Source organism: Setaria italica, chromosome IX (assembly GCF_000263155.2).
Source record: "Setaria italica strain Yugu1 chromosome IX, Setaria_italica_v2.0, whole genome shotgun sequence".
Classification (NCBI taxonomy): Eukaryota; Viridiplantae; Streptophyta; class Magnoliopsida; order Poales; family Poaceae; genus Setaria; species Setaria italica.
The window spans coordinates 51,053,475-51,072,535 of record NC_028458.1 but is presented as its reverse complement, the minus strand read 5'-3'; the positions used below and the strand labels follow the sequence as shown (position 1 = coordinate 51,072,535).

Sequence of the window (19,061 nt, the reverse complement as noted above, 5' to 3'; positions counted from 1 at the left end):
GGGGTCGGTCGGTCCTGTGCATCCCATAACATCCCAACATGTGCCAGGGCCATCCTGGGAGCAGGCACGGAGCCATTTCTCTGCGGCTCACGCCGCAACCCTTTTTCGATCGGTTCCTGGCGCTGCGACGCGATCTGCTCCAGCGAGTGCTGTAGGCCTGTAGCTGTAGCGAGGGCCGGGCACGGAGCTGTGGACGCGCACACGTCGCTCGGGAATCTCCGGCCGCCGGCCGGGAGGTCCCGGCGGCATCGGCACAGTGCTTGCCAAGAAATGATGGATCGACGCCGAAGTTCGCGAGACGACGCGGGATGCGATGCGAATAAAACTTGCGAAAAGTGCCCTGCCGGGCGAGGAATGAGAGGACGCCAACGGAACCGAAGCATGCGGCAGAGAGGAGAAAAGGCCGAAAAGAGAGGGGAATTCTGCTGCCGCCGCCTTTGCTTGCGTAGCACTTTCCCTTTCGCCCACTTCTATGCGACGGAATGCCTGCAACGCGACGCCCTGTATCTATCGAGTGTCGTCTGCGTCTGCCTTTGTCTTTGCCTCGCGGCTCTTTTCAGTCGCCTGAGCCCCTGAGCTGAGCACGCGCGGCCTCAAATTCATGCGTGCGTGAGAGTCAGTGAGCGGATGTGTGTACCGGATGGCTTCAGTGTTTGACGACGATGGTATGATGCGAGTATGCGACGAGGGAATCTGAGGCTCGAGAGGGTGCGGCCAAACTCAACAATCGTTGGGGAATGATGCGCGCGCCATCCTAGCATGCAGGAGTTACCGAGTGTTTAGATTCTCGAGCTAAAGTTTAGTCCGTATCATATCAAATATTCGAAGGCTAATTAGAAGAACTAAATATAAGTTAATTATAAAACTAATTACACAGATAGAGGCTAAATAGCGAGACGAACCTATTAAACCTAATTAATCCATCATTAGCAAATGGTTACTGTAGCAGTACATTATCAAATCATGGACTAATTAAGCTTAATAGATTTGTATCTGTGTAATGGTTTTTTAAATAGTCCACGTTTAATACTCCTAATTAGTATGTAAATATTCGATGTGACAGGGACTCTCGGGATCCAAACACCCCTTAGCTATGGCTAAGGTGTTGGGGATTTGACAATTACCAGGCGTCAGACGACAGTTGAACACGTCCAAAGAACATCGGGTTCCGCGGGAGCATAAACGAGCTAGGGCCATGTTTAGTTACTCCCAACTCCCAACTTTGACACTATGCAAAAAGAAGATTCCCCATCACATCAAACTTGCGGTACATGCATGGAGTACTAAATGTAGATGAAATTAAAAACTAATTGCACAGTTTTGTTGTACTTTGCGAGACGAATCTTTTGAGCCTAATTAGTCAATATTTGGACAATAATTCACAAATACAAACGAAACGCTACAGTGTGCTACAGTGCTGTAACAGTAATTTGGCACCTCCCAAATTCCCCAACTAAACAAGGCCTAGGCGAAGTTGGAATCTGAACGTACGTAGGTGTACTTGAAAAACTTATCGGCATTAGCAGCTCGTCGCGGTAACAGATTTAAACCGCTCGTCACGAGTACAGTTCGGATATTTATACTCATCGATCTCTTAAAAATACGAGCACCGCAGGCCCAGATTTAGTCTGTCGAAATCCCGGTGCATGCACACAGCACACCATGGACATGGAGTCGGATGCTGTGCCCCACGACGCAATAATCGAACCGCCGGCTAGCAGCAGCAGCAGCTTCGGACACTGGATCCATCGGCACGAGACACGGCCGGCGACGCGTCACATGCCGAGCCCTCCCTCCTCAAGCCACCCCCACGGCGCGCTAGCTCCTCGTTGCCTGAAAATTATACATTTCCTTTTCTTTTCGCTGCAGGACTGCAGCATCGAGCGAATAAAAAAGGCTCTCAATTCTCTCCTCTCGTGAATTAGTGTGGAATCTCAATCTCGATTTATACTTATTCCTTCCTCTCGCTGGCCAGTAGATGCTTCGTCATATCGTCTCTGCTTCGGCTTCGACAGGCGATCGAGGCTTGCAGCTGCAGGCGCGCGCGTGATCCATGAGCGGGTGTGTTGCTTGGCCGTGGCGAGGAGATGCGTGCGAACGTGACGGTGCCGGCGATCCGGGGTACGGCCAGGGCCGGCCAAGCTAGCAGATCTCAGTAGCACGCCGGCGCCGGGCACGCGCGCGGCGCCGGCTGGTTCTTCCATGCATGATCTGGGCCGGACGGACGAACAAAGAGGAAACTAAAGGAGGGAGCGCCGGCACACCGTGCTTTATTCCGGTGGAAGGAAAAGGGCACCGCGCGTGACGTGCGCTCCGTTTAACAACAGAAACGGCACAAAATGGACCTGCTCCCTTTTACCTCTCTTGTACCTGCTGCTTCCTTCGTTGTTCGTTCCCGGGGCCCTTTTCTTCATGAACCCCCGAATGTCGTCTTTGCCAGCAGCACATTCCCTTCACCTTTTTGGCCCAATGCGGGGCTTTATACCTTCATCTCGACCCTGATGCTTCGGTACGTCATTGACTGATAACCTAAACTTCTCGCCGTCACGAACCAATTTTACAACTGTCAATAAGCCAGTTGGCGCCTCAGAAACCATTAAGGGATGTTTGGATACCCCTACTAAACTTTAGCACCTGTTACATCGGATGTTTGATACTAGTTAGGAGTATTAAACATAGTCTAATTACAAAACTAATTGCACAAATGGAGTCTAATTCGCGAGATGAATCTATTAAGCCTAATTAGTCTATGATTTGACAATGTGATGCTACAAAAACCATTTGCTAATGATAGATTAATTAGCCTTAATAGATTCATCTCGCGAATTAGACTCCATCTGTGCAATTAGTTTTGTAATCAGTTCATATTTAGTTCTCCTAATTAGCATCCGAACATCTGATGTGACCTGCTAAAGTTTAGCACCTCGTATCCAAACAACCATTAAGAGAATGCCCAATAACTCGCTGTGAGTGGGATCAACAACTGAAAGTAAGTTACATGTATATTTATGGAGAAAATGGGTCTTTGGGTTCTCTTCTCTGGCATGGTTTGCCACATGAACTTCCATGCTCTAGCTGTATTATATTCCATCATGGCATAGAATACTGCTGTGTTCCGCAGAGCTGATCACAAGAATTTAGAGAGCCGGCCGTCCACAGCAGCTGATCAGAAGAAGAGGAACTAAGTTAATTAATGAACCGGCTAACGAATTCTGTACCGTTAAGCACGAGGGAGCACCACGAGCCACTAATAATTCAGAGAGCATCATTATGATAATAAGCAGATGGCCATCTCTCCCTCTGGCCTCTGGGAAGGATGTGCTGCATGCTACCCGCAAGCAAATGCCGCTGCTGCCAATAATCCGCGCCATGAGGGAGCTCGGGGAGGCATTGCGATCCGAGACGAGAGATTCCCCCCCAATTTGACATTCACCTAATCATTTCTCATGGGACTGCGCCCAACTTGCTATAAACATATCGGGCCCTGTCTTTGCGCGGAACAACACCGGGACGTGCTGGCTGCGTGGGTGTTCCGGTTCGCTGCGAGTAGTTTACTCGAATCGCATAGCTTTGCCCTTGGATGTCCCATGCTTGGATCAATGACTTTGGTGAACGATTTGTGCATGTTGCTGCAAACAAGTTTAGGCCTGAGATGATGTAAATTTCAGCCGCTTCTAGGGATTATTATCAGTACTAAACTTGTAGAATCATTGCACAAAAAAGGTGATTAAAAGGTAGCGGTGTTAGATGGCCCTACTTCTTTTCTGTTGCTTGTTTCCTTCTGTCAATAACAACCTGATTGCATTCGGGTCATTTCGCAACAACAAAAAAGGGAACAGTTTGAAAAAGGTAGGGATTAATTGGCAGCTACTAACCGACCACCAACATTATGAGCTTGCCCTCAGACCACAACACATGATTAGCTCGCAACCGTAGGAATTATGCGGGGGCGCCAGGTATAATTGAAGTTGACATCCGTCCCTCATTCTCAACGCATGACGAGTGCCGACTCAGGACTCTTAACAAACGATTCTCTCTTCTCGGGTGGACGGAGCAAAAAATTGAAATGCAATGTGGTGGAGTACCGCGCTAGCTTGAGCAGCGAAGCCGGCCCAGCCAGAGAGGAACGTACGTCCCGTCAGCCACAGCTTGGCTACACAAAATGGGCCGTCGGAGCTGGCTGGCGGTGCGCTAGCTTGCACGTATCCGCGCCGATATGGGCCGTACAAGCCCAATCCAGCGTTCTGGACAGGCCCAGGGGGTGGACAGTATTTCCTACCGTCCATCCACTCCTCCGACCTCCGTCCGGTGCCCCGGGACAACGGAGAGCTTTCGTGCCGGACGACGCCTTGAATATAGACTGGTCTAGAGCGACTGAAATCAGGTTTCATTCAATTTGCAATCCCATTAGATTTAATCTTACGTTTACGAATAGCATCCAAATTTGCGATCAGGTTTAATGGATTTCTGCCATAGCTACAACTAACAAACCTTGCGTTGCAGCACACAAACCAACGTACAGATTGAAACAGATGCAACAGCTACAAGACTCATGAACAACCGATTATAAATAGTCAACATCTGCAATAAGATAATAGGAAAACATTTGTAAAGTCGTATCCCTTGCAAAAAAAGCAGGCTACCATGGATAAAATTTCAGACCTTCGATGTGTCTATCATACATGTACATAGCCACATAGGTATAGCTAGAACTGCAATGGAGATCTGCATTGTTCATGCACAAGCTAGTATGAAACTGGATCTGTCTAAAATGAGAGATAGCAAAGGCGCCAAAGAACTAGTTAGGAGGAAAAATCTGGAGGAACATAGACTTGAATTTCAATGTGCAAAGCAGACAAACACATTTCACATACAAATACAATCCACTTCAATAAGTCAATAAACACAGAATACCAAACAGAGTAGCCATAGTTGCCATAGAGAACACGAGGCTCAGATTTGATAGTAAGGGTCTTTCCTGTCCAAGTTTCCTTTTCCTTAATACAAAAAAAAATCGTACAGAAGATATCATAAGGTATCTTTTGTAAAAAAAACATAGAATGAAAGCATGATATAGAGAGTTTACATAGATGTGGTATTGTTGTTTGAATTCAGTTATAGAGATGCATCCCTTTTCGCCTTTCACCTTAAGCTGCAGGCATGATAGGAGCATCAACTGTACATATTCCATAGGAAGAACAAAAAGATAGGTGGAAAGAAACAAGCATACTTTCAGAAAGAAACCAAACATACAGATTTAGCACATATTCCATAGGAAGAACAAAAAGGATAGGTGGAAAGAAACAAGCATACTTTCAGAAAGAAACCAAACATGCAGATTTAGCACATATTCCATAGGAAGAACAAAAAGATAGGTGGAAAGGAAAAAGCATATACTTTCAGAAACAAACCAAACATAGAGATTTAGCGAGCAACTAGCATAAAGTAGTTAGCTTAGAGTTCCAGATTATTTTCACTAATACAATAATCAAAGAACAATTTGTGTCTTGAGAATCTTTGATGTTGGCTTAAGAATATTAAATCTCCAATATGGAAAGTGAAAAATGTATGAAATAAAAATTTAATAGAGCCTCAGCGATTTTGAATTATGCCCACAAAACACATTCTCATACCCATAGATCTTGAACCCTGAAGATCATGTCATATGTAGCAAGTAAAAAATAAGTCATCTCTAATGCATAAAGAAAGCTTCTGCTGTTTGTTTGAAATTTTGGTCAATAATCTTACATTGCAGGGATCAAAAGACAGTTTGACAGGCATTCTCTGCTCCAGCAAAGGGGTTACTGAGTTGTAATAGCTGTCAAATGTTAAGGTGCAGTAGTCAGTGAGTGAAGAGAAATCACGTATTAAGTCAAAGAAAATGGCACATACCCAAATAACACTTTTCTAGATTTGCAGTCTAATAATTGAAAGGTGATCAACATATACATGACTTCAATTTTAAATAGGGAAAGGAGGAAAAACAGACAAGCATTATTAATTAGAAGTAAATCCACCACGGATGGTAAAAGGTGAAAGTAAGCATAATAAGGTTAATAGTCTTAGAATCTGAAAAAAGCTAATGGCCAAGGCACATGAGCTGCAAATGTCATGGTTAATATTATATGATAATAGGCACAACAACACCAGTTGAAATAGATATGTCGGATGATTACTGTGTTTGCAATAATTTACACCCATCACTTTGCAAAATAATTGTAGAGGCTATATCAGAGGTATGACTCCAACCAAGCTACTGATAAATACTCACTGGTTACTGCTAATTGTCCTAACAGTGCCATCACAAACAACACAAGCCAAGGTGGGCATTGGATGCCAATTGGAGGACCCAAGAAATGTTCTGTGCAAAGCTAATACCTGTATATGCCATGGGCTACCAGAAAGCCAACAATGGAAGTTCCAAACTAACGTTGCAAGATGATATACCATGCAAGGATGCAAGGCACCGAATGATTTCTACTCCCTGTCCCAAAATAAGTGTCATTCTAGCTTTGTCCTAAGTCGAACCATTTTAATCCTGACCAAGTTTATACAAAAAAATACCAATACTTCCCAATATTCATGGAATATATTTTCATAGTGTACCTATGTGGTGTAATAAATGTTGATATTCTTCTATATAAACTTTGCCAAACAAAGTTTGACTGAGGACAAAGCTAGAATGACACTCTTTTTGGGACAGAGGGAGTATTTGATAGCCATGGCAGCATACCTGTGCCATTAGGAGCGGCTTATCCCAAGCCTCTCTCATGCTGGAAAACTGAAAAGCTAGGAACATGACAATTTTCTTGTACAGTTTGTTCATAGAACAAAATAAACCATACCTATGCATAAAGCATCTAAAAGTTCTAAGGGCACTACAGGGTTTATCAATAAAACTGTTTCTTCTCCTTAAAAACAGCTCCCCGGACCATTCAGTTTTTACATTAGTTGGAGTACCAACCATTATAGTTTTTTCTCTCCCTTTTATAGGATGTAGGCACAGTCCACGTATTCTAAACTTATATATCTGTATGAGTATGTCTGCCTCCCTATGCATAGTCTAAAAACAACTCTTACATAGAATAATCACACAATCATTCACAATAAAGAAAATTCCAGGTCACACAATGATACACATTAGACTATACTATAAAATTCACACAAGTTCTAGACATAGCCAACAAAATCCCTGACGTGAATATAATTAAAAAAATCTAGGTGGAAGCCAAATTGATCAGTCTAAAAACCTTCACATAACAACAAGAAATTTCCCTCTTGAGTATGACGACAAGTGAAATTAAGAAAAACAAGATGACCAAGAATCCGAACAGATTCAGAGAAGGCCCTCTTCAACCTGAGAGCAATTCCAAAAGATCATTGATGGAAGCGAGAAATAGAGAAAGAAATAACATAAGTCCACATAGAACCTACTAGAACACAAAACTAACAGCTTTGTTCATTGTTAATTAAGAAATACCAGACTTTGACATTCAGAGACATTCCATCATTTATTCAAAGAGCCCCAACTAGTACAAGAGGTCACCTCCCAAATCATGGATTAGCACCGAGGACTGACAAATAAGTACAAAATACATATACAAGTAAACGCATACAAAACCACCTGTTCCTTCAAGATTTTGCATCAAAGCAACAACTGTTGGTCATAATAGGGAACAGACATTACCTAACACAATGGAATAGCTCCGAGTAAGCAAATATCCGCTAAAAATAAATTAATCAGTAGCCAAGCAGCTCCGGATCTCCAGTATATTCTGCCATCTGGTCATATCTAACACGTACTATATCTTTTGTATCTGCATCTTCCACCAATCCAATCTCCTCTTCGGAATTCTTCTCCACCAGGTGCCCATACATTCCCTTGTGCTTCCCATAGAGCACAAGCACTCGACCGTTCGTCCGAGGAAGTACTGTTTCAAGCATATCCTGCTCCACCCCTTGCACCAGTTCAGATCCATCATCCATCATAACATCACATGTTGTTGGTCCCACTACATCGACAACCTTACCCTTCATCAAGTACAGCCTCTTGCTCAACTTTTCGCTAACAACACGAACCCTGATATGGCTCTGTAACCACCGGACCTTGCTACGAGAATCAGTGCCGTTACTTGTGCCTTCTCGGCTCTCCCGGGCACTCCTCTCCTTTCCATGGGCCTCCCTCTCAGACCTTTGCTCACCTGATCTCTTCTTCCGGGCGCTTGAATCCCTCTCATCCATCCTATCTCTACTGTCTCTATCTCTCTTCTTGGCACTCCCATTCTCTGATGCCTTCTTCTCGCCAACAATCCAATCGCCAGAGCGGGTCTTCCTAGGATCAGCCTCAGAGGGGTTATACCCTAACCCCTGCGTGCCAGCACGGCGGTCGTATTCAACAACCTTGGTATCCCCAGTCTTATTGTTCCTACCAATACCCTTACCCTCTTTCCAGCCATATCCAGCCAGGAGCGCCGCGCCGAATCCCTCCACGGGAATCTCGTTGAACTCGTCAATGCCACGGTGATCTGGAAGGCTAGCCATGTCCTCCTTGTACCGCCGCAACATGAGGTCCCCGGCCGGCGCAGCATCAGCGGCGGCCGGAGGAGCTGGAGGCGGTGGCGGTGGCAGCGCCTTCTCCGGTTCCTTGACAGCGGCGGCCTCGGTGGCACCGTTGCGGAGGGTGAGGCCGTAGGGGATATTGGATGACGGGTCGTCGGGGGCGTTGGAGGTGTCGAGGACGAACGAGGGCCCGCCGCCGCCGGATTCCGCTGCGAGGGCGGCCTCCTCCTCGGGGGTGGGAAGCGAGGATGGCTTGCGGGGGCGGTGGGTGAGGAAGTTGCCGGAGTTGGGGAGCGGCGCGATGACAGCGCGCGGCGCGCCGGAGGAGGCTAGGGTTTGGGATGGGTCGAACTCTGTGACGAACTGCTGGGCCGGCGCGGACGCGGAGCGGGGGACAGCGTCATCGTCGTCCGCGGCGGCTGCCGCGGGGCGCGAGGGAGGCTTGGGCGGCCGCTGCTTCGAGGAGATGGAGAACGAGAGCTTCTTCTCCTTCTCCATCGCGGCGGCGGCGGCGGAAGCGAGCGATCCGGGCAAAATGCGCGTCTGGGGAAGCCGGAAGCGCGTGGCGTGGGCCGTGGGCGAGCGGCGGGCGGTGCCGTGCCCCACCCAGTGCGATGAAAAATATAGTCGTGGACTCGTCGTGGACCGTGGCCGAGTCGGAGGCGGTTTGCATCGCGTGTCCGAGTCGGAGATTTGGGCCGGCCCATCTGAGCAGCCCTGGTCCCGGCTGGTTTGCCCGCACTACCCCAAAAGCCTCGGCCTCTCACGCGTCACACACACGCAGCGCATCTTCTTTCTCTTCTCCGCCGCGTCGCCGCCGGACAGCACCGCCGAATCGATGGAGGGTTGGGATAAGGGGACGAAGAGCACGGTGGGAGAGATCCCGCTGCTGACGACGCGGGCGGGTCCGCGGGACGGCGAGGCGTGGCGGCAGCGGCTGAAGGAGGAGTACCGCGCGCTGATCGCCTACACGTCGGTGAACAAGGCCAAGGACAACGACTGGTTCCGCATCGCCGCCGCCAACCCGGAGGGCACCCGCTGGGAGGGAACCTGCTGGTACGTCCACAACCTCCGCCGCTACGAGTTCCCCCTCCAGTTCGACATCCCCGTTGCCTACCCCCAGGTCGCCCCCGAGATCGAGCTCCCCACCCTCGACGGCAAGACCCACAAGGTACCTGATTTACGAACTGATTACTGTGATACTGCCTGTACGCTTGCTTAATTTGTTGGATTTGGGCAAGGATTCTCGACTTGCGTTCTGATGGATGGCTGTGCTCGTGGGCGCAGATGTACAGGGGAGGGAAGATCTGCCTCACCGTGCACTTCAAGCCGCTGTGGGCCAAGAACTGCCCGAGGTTCGGGATTGCGCACGCGCTGTGCCTCGGCCTCGCGCCGTGGCTCGCGGCGGAGGTCCCGATCCTGGTCGACTCGGGCATGGTGAAGCACAAGGATGATGAGGCAGCTCCTGCCGAGGCATCTGGCTCTGCTGCTCCATCTTCCTAGTTGCAACTTGCAATGGAGAGTGTGCTTATTGTCTGATGAGCTAAGTGATGATTGGATAAAAACTCGGTGGTGAACCACCAAATAAGAGCAATACTTGCATATCTAACAAGCATGTCCCATATCTGCTGATTGCTGACTGTGATTTGGTGTGCCTTGATGTAGGGGGTGTTTGGGAGACAGGGGCTAAACTTTAGTCCTATCACATCGGATGTTCGGATGCTAATTAGGAGGACTAAATATGAGCTAATTACAAAACTAATAGCAGAACCCCTAGGCTAAATCACGAGACGAATTTATTGAGCCTAATTAATCCCTCATTAGCGAATGGTTACTGTAGCACCACATTGTCAAATTATGGACTAAATTAGCTTAATAGATTCGTCTCGCGATTTAGCCTAGGGGTTGTGTAATTAGTTTTGTAATTAGTCTAGGTTTAATATTCATAATTAGTGTCCAAACATTCGATGTGACGGGGGCTAAAATTTAGCCCCCTCCTCCCAAACACCCCCGTAGTAATTTTGCATCCAACTTTCTGAATCGTCACATGATTTTAAAGTCCATCGGACTAATGCCATCTGGGGAAGCAGAGATGCATAACAAAACTAGTCCGGATAGTTCCATTAGAACCTGTTCATGAATTTTACAATTTTTTTGTGCAAATCCTTTTTGGTAACTCAATTTTATTTTTGTTATATGTGCAGTTGTCTGTGTGGTGCATAGCTGTCTTTGAGATTTTGCACAGTATCATGCTGAATATTTTGTTAGAAACTTTTTTCGACTCCTAATCTGATTTATGTTATGTATTTGTATATCTGATTCCCATATGGTACATAAAGCACACAAGTATTGCTTTGATTTTGCATTCTTAGAATGCTGCAATTGACCTGATGAGGCATGGTTATAGCTTGTTCAGATGTTGTAATCAGTTAATTCTTTGTATGATAGTGACTTGGATGTTTTGTTTTATTAATTTATGTGCAATGTTTCTTTTATTAATTTGTTTCTTTTAGTTTGGTTTCTAGTTGCCTGTGGTGCATTTGCACAGTATCATGCTGATTATTACCAAAACTACTTTAAGCTCCTATTCTGGCTCTAGCTTATGCCATGCATTGTATATATCTACCTCCCATGTGGTCAGTGAATAATATTTGTTCTACATTGCTTCAATATTTCATTTATTAATTATTAATTGCAACTTACCTGTTGGTGCATGGATGCATTACCTTGTCTAAATGTTGGAACCGCGTAATACTAATTCATACGAGTCCGTGCGTTCGCATTTGATGCTATTGACTCTTCACACTGTTCGTACATGACAGTTCTGCTTGTATATATATAAAAAAAAAGAACGCTGATGTTACTTTCATACGTGAACACAGGTATTTTTGTATGTCAATTTTTCTAGATGTCTGACCTTCTGGGTTATAAATAGTCAAATGAGGAAAAGACGAGGAAATATTTGCTTGCTGTACACCTACATTTTGATGGTTGAAGTTATTAACTTATCATACCTAAATTGCTCACTTGAAGTTTTTTGTTTAAAGAATTGCTCGCCTGAAGTGGTTCTTTGCTATGCTCCTTAGCTTTATTCTGCTGTGTTATACCTAAATTGCTCGCTTGAAGTAGGTTTTAAATGGGCAGCCCGCAGTCGGGGACCTCGGTTGTGAGCGAAAGTCTGCACGCTTTCTCACCAGTATTCAGAACTTTACTTGGTTCGGCACCTTCAGTACAAACGTGTCTTCATCAGCAACTAAAAATAGATTTCAATGCAGACGACAGACGTGTCTTCACCAGCAACTAAAAATAGGTCTCGGCTAACGCTAGCTACTTCACAAATAATCTGCATGAAAATAGCAGTGCCACAGTCATAGTCTGATTATTCATTGCGTAAAGCATACAGACAATGTACAAACTAAATATTTCAGCCTGAGATTTCTGTATCATTCAGAATTTTAGCATAGATTAGCAGGACTTCGATCGGGATGCTAACAGCAAATCTGAAAAGTTGCACAAGCACTATAATTGCAACAGCCATCTGCATACAACATGAACAACCTAGAATATAAATGTGAGAGAAAGCAAAAGCAGTCCTAATCTGGACCGAGAGAAGCTGAACATACTTCACATGTCCCCTTGCACAAACCAGACTAATCGTGAACAGAATTCCATCACGAGATTCCAAGATATGCCAATCTATAATTCTATATAACTATATATCATCTGATATCTCGATTAGCAGTAGGACGTAGGATGCTACCTCTTCATATCTAAATACTGCACAAGAACCAGAATTGCACTAGCCATCTGCATATAGCATGCATGCACAGCAGCACAGCACTTTTACATATATGAAAGAAAGAAAACCTAAGTATGAATGGCTTGTCATTGGAAATTACATACAATGTGGTTTAAATTAAATTGCCGCGATGCGTCTTTTTTTTATCTGACCTTCTACTGCAGTCATCAGAGGAAAATTGTCTCTACTTATCTCCCTATTTCTACCGGTGGTGATGTCGTGACGATGGTCGATGGATCACAGCAGCTACAATGCTACATGCATATACATTTTAGTACATTGCCTAACACAAAGCAAATATCAGCTACTCGAAAAGAAATTATTCAGTAGCCAAGCAACTACAAGTCAACGGTACGGTGTACTCTGCCATCTGGTCAAACCTAACGCGTACCACAGCCTTCGAATCTGCATCCTCCACCAATCCAACCTCCTCCTCGGAATCCTTCTCCACCAGGCGCCCACGCACACCCTTGTGCTTCCCGTAGAGCACGAGCACCCGGCCGTTCGTCCGGGGCAGCACTGTCTCAAGCATACCTTGCTCGACACCCTGCACGAGCTCCAAGTCATCGTCCATCACAACGTCGCAAGCCGTCGGCGCCACCACGTCGACGACCTTCCCCTTCATCAGGTACAGCCGTTTGCCCAGCTTCTCGCTAACAACCCGGACCCTGATATGGCTCTGCAGCCACAGCGCCGTGTTGCCCTGGCCGCCGTCTCTCTCCTCCTCGCAAGCCTTCGTCGTCGTCCTAGACCTTTTCTCACCAGAGATCTTGTTATGCCGGCGGCCGGCATTGTGATCCTTCTCCTCCGTTGTGTCGCTAGCGTCTCTACCTCTCTTCCTCGCGGTTCCATTCCCCGTCATTTTGTTATTAGCGGCAAATGTCCATTCGCCGGAGCGAGATTTCCGAGGGTCAAGCTCGGAGGGGTTGTAGCCAAACCCGTGTTTGCCAGCACGGTGGCGATCGGCGGCCTTGGTATCTTCCTTCCTGTCCCTGTGGCTCTTACCGACACACTGGCCTTCGGACCAGCCATATCCAGCAAGGAGCGCCACAGCGGCGTCGCGGAGGGTGAGGCCGTAGAAGGTTCAGGAGGAGGGGTCGTCGTTAGGGATTTTTTTTTTCGAGAATATGCAGGAGAGCTGCGTATCTTTTTTATTAAGAAGAATAAAACGTTTAGAAACGTGGGTCTACCCGGGTACTCGCACACGGATTGTCGAGGACGAAGGCGGGGCCGCCGCAGCAGGCAGGGGATTGCGCGGCGAGGGCGGCCTCCTCCTGCGACGTGGTGAGGGAGGATGGCTTGCGAGGGCCGAAGTTGACCGAGTTGGGGAGCGGCGGGACGACGACGGGCGCCGCGGCCGGGGGTAGGGTCGGGGACGGGTCGAACTCGGTGACGAACTGGGCGGTGGGCGCGGGCTTGGGGCCATCGTCGGCGGCGGCGGGGCGGGAGGGGGGCTTGGCAGGCCGGAGCTTGCAGGCGATGGATATTGACAGCTTGTTCTTCTCCTCCATGGCGCGGCCGCGGTAGTGGAAGCGGCGACGATCTGGGGGGCAAGTGGGAAGAACGCGAATGGCGAGGAATCGCGGCAAAAGGACGGGAGAGCAGGGATGGATGGATGCACGACCGAAGCCAGGGTCTGTGGATTTATAAGCTGTGGGCTCGTGATCCTAATCGGTGTCGGACACGGGCCGCATCGCCGAGAGAGAGGCCTAGGCCACTACCTGAGCCGGCCTATATTTGGTGAGCTGTTTCGGCCCTTTTGGTCATTAGAGCTGTTTCGGCCGCGTCGCATTGACAGTGCCGCATATAAATATTTACTTTTTTATTGTTGAGGTTATTAGAGTAAGATAAATAGTACAGTTTGCTACAACATATACTCTGTCATGTTCTTGGACGTGCATCAGATGTTCACAAAGGTTAAAAGCCTTATAGTCCTAGATTTATCTTGCAATTTCTTTTTATCGTCGAGGGATTGTAGAGTGTGTTTCCTACCGATATGTGTGAAGCTTGAAATCAACCAGAAAATAATTGCGATCAAACTTCCACCCATCTAATTGTTTAATTATTCGTACTCCTTCCGTCCCGAAATATAGCTACGTTCAACTTTTTCAGAAGTCAAACATTTCTAACTTTGACTAACAATATCTGTAAAAATAATTTACTTCAAATAGCAAATGTTACATAATATAATCTACTAACATCATTTTTTTAGACAAAATTGAAAATGTTTGACTTTGAAAAATTCTAAACGTAGCTATATTCTGGGACGGAGGGAATATTGCAAGATTGCCAATAATCTCCCATTGCTATCATCTTCCAATAATTTGTAACAGAAATGAAATTCTTGGTTTAATAGTTATACAACGTGACAAATGATTATAGAAATGACCTTGATAAGAACTTGTGTTAGTGGGGAGGGGGCCTTCTGCCACCGTAGCCATGATACACTATCAGATCACATTAAGAGCACGTTTGGTTGTAGAGCTAGTCTTACCTCACTTGGCTTGCTGGAGCAAACTTGCCTTGCCGCGCAGGAGCCGAATTCGCTCGCTTGGAGAAGCAAGCAAAATCCTTGCTAAGCCAAAATCAGCCTACCAATCAAACGTGCATTATATTCTCTCCAACTTCTCATTGGACAAGGCTATGTACAGGACACAGCAAAGGATCCAAACGGATCTTAAGTCCTTCCCACCGGATCTTGGGTTCATAAATCATCAAAATCCAGGGGCAAGACACTACTCCACGAAGTCTCAATAACTGAATATCCTTGTCACATCTCATTCACTAGCATCTAGTACACCACAGCTATCAACGAAACCCTTTCTCCCTGATTAAAACCCAACCACTAAAAGCCCGTTTGGACACATGCAAAACCATGGAATCTCTCTTTTTCTCCTTTGACAGTGCGGATTATGCACCTTGAGTTACACTAAAACACTTTTAGAGCGAGGCACATGGCCCTAGCCGATGAAATCCAGTGGCCGTTGGGAGACAAGGATGTAACACACATAAGCCGTCCTACACGCTTGGACCGGTTCTGAAAGTGACGAGATGCTGCCATCCAGTCCCCAAGCTTGCTTCCGGTGCACGAAGGCCGCCCCCCGGGCTGGGCCGGCTCGATGATTTGGGATGCAACAACTTGACGATGACCCGTTCCAGTTTGCTGGCCTCGTCAGCCTACCTAATCATCAAGCCTAATCATTCCTGGCTCTCAGAAGGAAGGAAGGATTGGAGTCTGCAGGCAGGAGGGAGGAACGCTGCGTGTTTGCACCTGACCTTTTCTTTCAGCCATTGCAAAATTGCACGAGGAATGAGAACTCTCTTTTGACAAAGAAGCCTGGTCAGATTAGATATCATGCCCCAACAGCCCAAGCCAAGTCAAACACCTTTGCATCAAAAGAATCATTAAATTCTCAAACGCTTTTGCTTCGTCGAGATCAAGTGTAGGACCAAATGCTATGTGACAAGTACATGTACAATAAGTTTATCCTAGCCTTTGGATTTTTCACACACACATGCACGGATTAGTTGTGGCCTTGCATGCGGGCCATAGTGACTGCAGTGAGAATGCAGAGATGCAGTCCATGTTCCGTCGGTCCCAAATCTGATGAGACACCCAGGTGAATTGCTCCAACCGCTTCTCTTCAAACTGACGAGGACAGGCAAGATCAGAACAGTGCAACTCTCGGAGAGGAAGCCTCCAAGAACTGGCTTGATGAAGCCGCCAGTGGTTAGGTCGTTGCTTTGCTTGATCACAACACATGTCCCGAACCACCTCAATCTTGCTGCTGGATTGTCACATTCACTTTCCTGATACGACCAACAATGTCCAGCTACCAATCCCTGACACTGTGACCTTGCTTCATACAGTACAATCATTAGAATTAAGAAACTCAAACTAAATACCGTACAGATGCCTGGTTCCAAGCCTAACTACAACTAACATCAGAATGTGCACTGTGGTCAGCAGGATGGTTAGGAAAAGAAGGGGCAAAGAAGAAGCTCTGAAGTTTCATCAACAAAAACCGCTGAATTTTGCTTCAGCAGAAGTTAAGCTAATTAAACGTGTACAAAAAAAATCGCACCTTTTTACCATTGTGTAGATTGTACAGCAAGCAAAAGATGAGCTAAGCAATGGTTTCTTTCTTTCTTTCTTTCTTTTTACAGATCTCTGAGGGGAGGATGAACTCCGACGAGAGTTTAGAGTGTGAATCAAACAACGCTGTGGCAGAGGCTGGATTTCCACTGCGACTGCCTCGTCTCCACCCACGCCAAGAACCGGTACACCTTGCCGAAGACGCTCAGGAACACGAGCCCGGCGACCAGGCTGTAGGCCGCCACGCCGACGACGCCGCCCTCCGCGGCCACCCAGCCGACGAGGTAGACCGCGTCGCCGGCCACGAACACCCAGCCCACGGCCTCCAGCGCGGACCGCGTCCACGCACTGAGCCGCTCCTCGCCGTAGATGCGGCACACCATCCGCGAGCAGAGCGCGAAGATGATGGCCAGCGCCGTCTTGGACAGGCCCCGGTACTGCACCGCCGTGCCACCGACGACGAGGGGCTCCATCCGGCACAGGCACGACGCGCACTCGCCGGAGAAGCGCGACCACCGGAGCGCCTCGAGCCCCGTGTAGTAGGGGAGCACGACGGCGTCCAGGTAGAGGCTCGCGTGCAGCACCCCGGACACCGTGGACGCCTCCAGCACCGCGTACCGGATGTCGCCGTCGGCCTCGTTCCGGAACGCCAGCGCCGACGCCTGCAGCAGCAGCAGCAATGCCGGGCCGAGCTGCGCGAGCGGGAACACGGCGTTGACCCGCTGCCCCTTGGCGAGCGCGAGCAGCACAAGGGGGAGCAGGAACGGGCCCGACGGGAGCAGGTACTTCCGCTTGATGCCCCTGACGCCGGCCGCCGGCGCGCCGCCGCCGCCGTTGCCCCGCACAAGGTCGAGGACGGTGAACGCGAGCGTGGAGAGGAAGCAGTACGCGGCGAAGGCGGCGACGAGGAACCCGACGGCGGCGGAGTAGTCGCCCGGGTAGGAGCTGTCGCAGTAGTAGTGGTAGGGGCAGGTGACGAAGTCGGTGGTCTCCTCGAGCTGCCATCTCGTGCACTTGAGTATCTGCCTCGTCACCGCGTCGCCGCCGCCGCCGCCCTGCTGAGCCGCTCTCCACGCCGATCGCCCGGCACCGAAAAGCGGGGCGAGCATCTGATCATAGGACATGGTGGTGGCAGAAACCAGCCGCTTCTCGGCGCCCTGCAGCTCTGCTCCTGCTTCTTGTTCTTCTTCTTCCTCTTCTTCTTGTCCTGTTCGCTATATGCATGCCTGCATTTGGTAGCCAATGATGGCTTGCTTTCAGAGGCAACTCCTCACCCTCCTCCTCGTTCCTCTTCTTGGAGGCTGGTGTGCTGCTGCTGTTGCTTGTAGGTGGAGGGAGGGGGGTGGGAAGTTTGGAACTGGATAGGGAAGGTTTAACTGGCACCATCGAAGCAACTTGACAGGCATGCCCTTTAACTAGATTTTTTCAAACATTGTGTGCTAACCTAAGGGTTACCTAGGAAAGATGTCTCAGATGACTGATGGCAATAGCATGGATTAATTGGGGGATGCAGGGGTGTTTTGGGCAGATGGCGTTGATGGTTTGCTGTCATGGTGGTTGGGGTGAGGAAGGGATGGAAGGGTGAGGTATTTGTTTGACTTTGTTTCTTTGTCATGCGTTGGTAGCCCAGCAAAGGGAGAGAAAACGGAGGAGAGGGGAAACGTTTGTTTACATGTACCTAGGTGTTAGTTAGAGTTTGTTGAAGGATTGTATGTCCTCAGAGTGGTTTGTTGGGGTATTTGGTGAGGATATAAAGACCAAATGGCCAATCCAGCCTCCTTGTTTAATGCATGATTAGACCTGCATGATTAGCATCTCCTAGCTAATAAGCTGGTCTTGCATGTGTGTGCGTAACCCGCCCATATATGGTTCTTCATTTTTCCAAAAGGGTTTAGACTGGCAGAGGCATATGATGGAGCCATCATTTGGATTCCAAGGCAACAGACAGGATACTCAAATCTTTTATTCGCCGTGAGGAATTGAGGATGATGATTCCTTTGTTTCGGACTGGGGGAATTATTCAGGTAGTTGGCACAAAGCCAGGTAGGCCATGATCCTGGATCAAAGGAAGAAGTGCTGTGGCGCCCCCTATGGTGTGGTATCCCAGTCTGACGCTTGCGCACTGCATGTCTGTCCCTGAGATGGTGGCCGGATGTTTCTGCAGCACAACGCGTCCCTCTGATCTTTTTATAATCCAGCCAGCTTTGGAAGGGGGGGGGGGGGGGGGGGGGGGGGGGGGGGAATATTCTTCGTCAATCACATACCCCTTTTTTTTTTTTGAAAAAATTATTCATGCCATCACAACCTAGTTACAAAGCTGCTTAGCAGTACTTGCTCTGCACTCTTTGAAAAAGCTTTTCTTAGATATGTTAATCATTATGCACTATTGCCATCAATCAAGGTAGATGGACTGCTGCGGGTCAAACACGTACATCGACTAAGGGGTGCTTGGATGCAAGATGCTAAATTTTAGCGGTGTCACATCGGATGTTCTGGATGCTAATTAGGAGGACTAAACATGAGCTAATTATAAAACTAATTGCAGAACCCCTGTGCTAATTCGTGAGACAATCTATTAAGCCTGAATTAATCATCATTAGCAATAGT

The 19,061-nt window shown here is 47.9% G+C and overlaps 4 protein-coding genes across 8 annotated transcripts; 1 reads left to right on the top strand and 3 right to left on the bottom strand.

Annotated features, from left to right (window-relative positions):
• Positions 1-4,817: 4,817 nt before the first annotated feature.
• LOC101755946 (protein MOS2) lies at positions 4,818-9,139 on the bottom strand. 5 transcript variants are annotated; one of them, XM_022823395.1, is made up of 4 exons: positions 7,688-9,139; positions 5,749-5,818; positions 5,087-5,152; positions 4,818-4,997 (listed from the first exon to the last, which is right to left on the bottom strand). In XM_022823395.1, exon 1 carries the CDS (start codon positions 9,055-9,057, stop codon positions 7,741-7,743), a length of 1,317 nt encoding a protein of 438 aa, XP_022679130.1. In that variant the 5' UTR covers positions 9,058-9,139; the 3' UTR covers positions 4,818-4,997; positions 5,087-5,152; positions 5,749-5,818; positions 7,688-7,740. The 5 variants fall into 5 exon arrangements, with proteins under 5 accessions (XP_022679130.1, XP_022679128.1, XP_004984984.1 ...); XM_022823393.1 differs by having other exon boundaries at positions 5,087-5,818; XM_004984927.3 differs by having other exon boundaries at positions 4,818-5,649.
• A 163-nt stretch (positions 9,140-9,302) lies between these two features.
• On the top strand, positions 9,303-10,198 carry LOC101755541 (ubiquitin-fold modifier-conjugating enzyme 1). The gene is made up of 2 exons (XM_004984924.3): positions 9,303-9,730; positions 9,847-10,198. Exons 1-2 carry the CDS (start codon positions 9,398-9,400, stop codon positions 10,060-10,062), a joined length of 549 nt encoding a protein of 182 aa, XP_004984981.1. The 5' UTR covers positions 9,303-9,397; the 3' UTR covers positions 10,063-10,198.
• A 2,393-nt stretch (positions 10,199-12,591) lies between these two features.
• LOC101767336 (protein MOS2) lies at positions 12,592-13,869 on the bottom strand. Its single transcript, XM_004987019.2, has 2 exons — positions 13,557-13,869; positions 12,592-13,444 (listed from the first exon to the last, which is right to left on the bottom strand). The coding sequence occupies exons 1-2, from the start codon at positions 13,867-13,869 to the stop codon at positions 12,678-12,680; spliced, it is 1,080 nt and encodes a 359-aa protein (XP_004987076.1). The 3' UTR covers positions 12,592-12,677.
• Positions 13,870-16,368: 2,499 nt separating this feature from the next.
• LOC101755137 lies at positions 16,369-17,845 on the bottom strand. The gene has a single exon (XM_004984923.4). It carries the CDS (start codon positions 17,576-17,578, stop codon positions 16,571-16,573), a length of 1,008 nt encoding a protein of 335 aa, XP_004984980.1. The 5' UTR covers positions 17,579-17,845; the 3' UTR covers positions 16,369-16,570.
• Between the last annotated feature and the right edge of the window lie 1,216 nt (positions 17,846-19,061).

Coding starts and splice junctions, on each gene's coding strand:
- LOC101755137 (XM_004984923.4), bottom strand. CDS start 17,578: ATGTCCTATGATCAGATGCTCGCCCCGCTTTTCGGTGCCGGGCGATCG.
- LOC101755946 (XM_004984925.3), bottom strand. CDS start 9,057: ATGGAGAAGGAGAAGAAGCTCTCGTTCTCCATCTCCTCGAAGCAGCGG.
- LOC101767336 (XM_004987019.2), bottom strand. CDS start 13,869: ATGGAGGAGAAGAACAAGCTGTCAATATCCATCGCCTGCAAGCTCCGG. Junction 13,445..13,556: donor CCTCGACAATCCGTGTGCGA/GTACCCGGGTAG, acceptor ACCCCTCCTCCT/GAACCTTCTACGGCCTCACC.
- LOC101755541 (XM_004984924.3), top strand. CDS start 9,398: ATGGAGGGTTGGGATAAGGGGACGAAGAGCACGGTGGGAGAGATCCCG. Junction 9,731..9,846: donor TCGACGGCAAGACCCACAAG/GTACCTGATTTA, acceptor TCGTGGGCGCAG/ATGTACAGGGGAGGGAAGAT.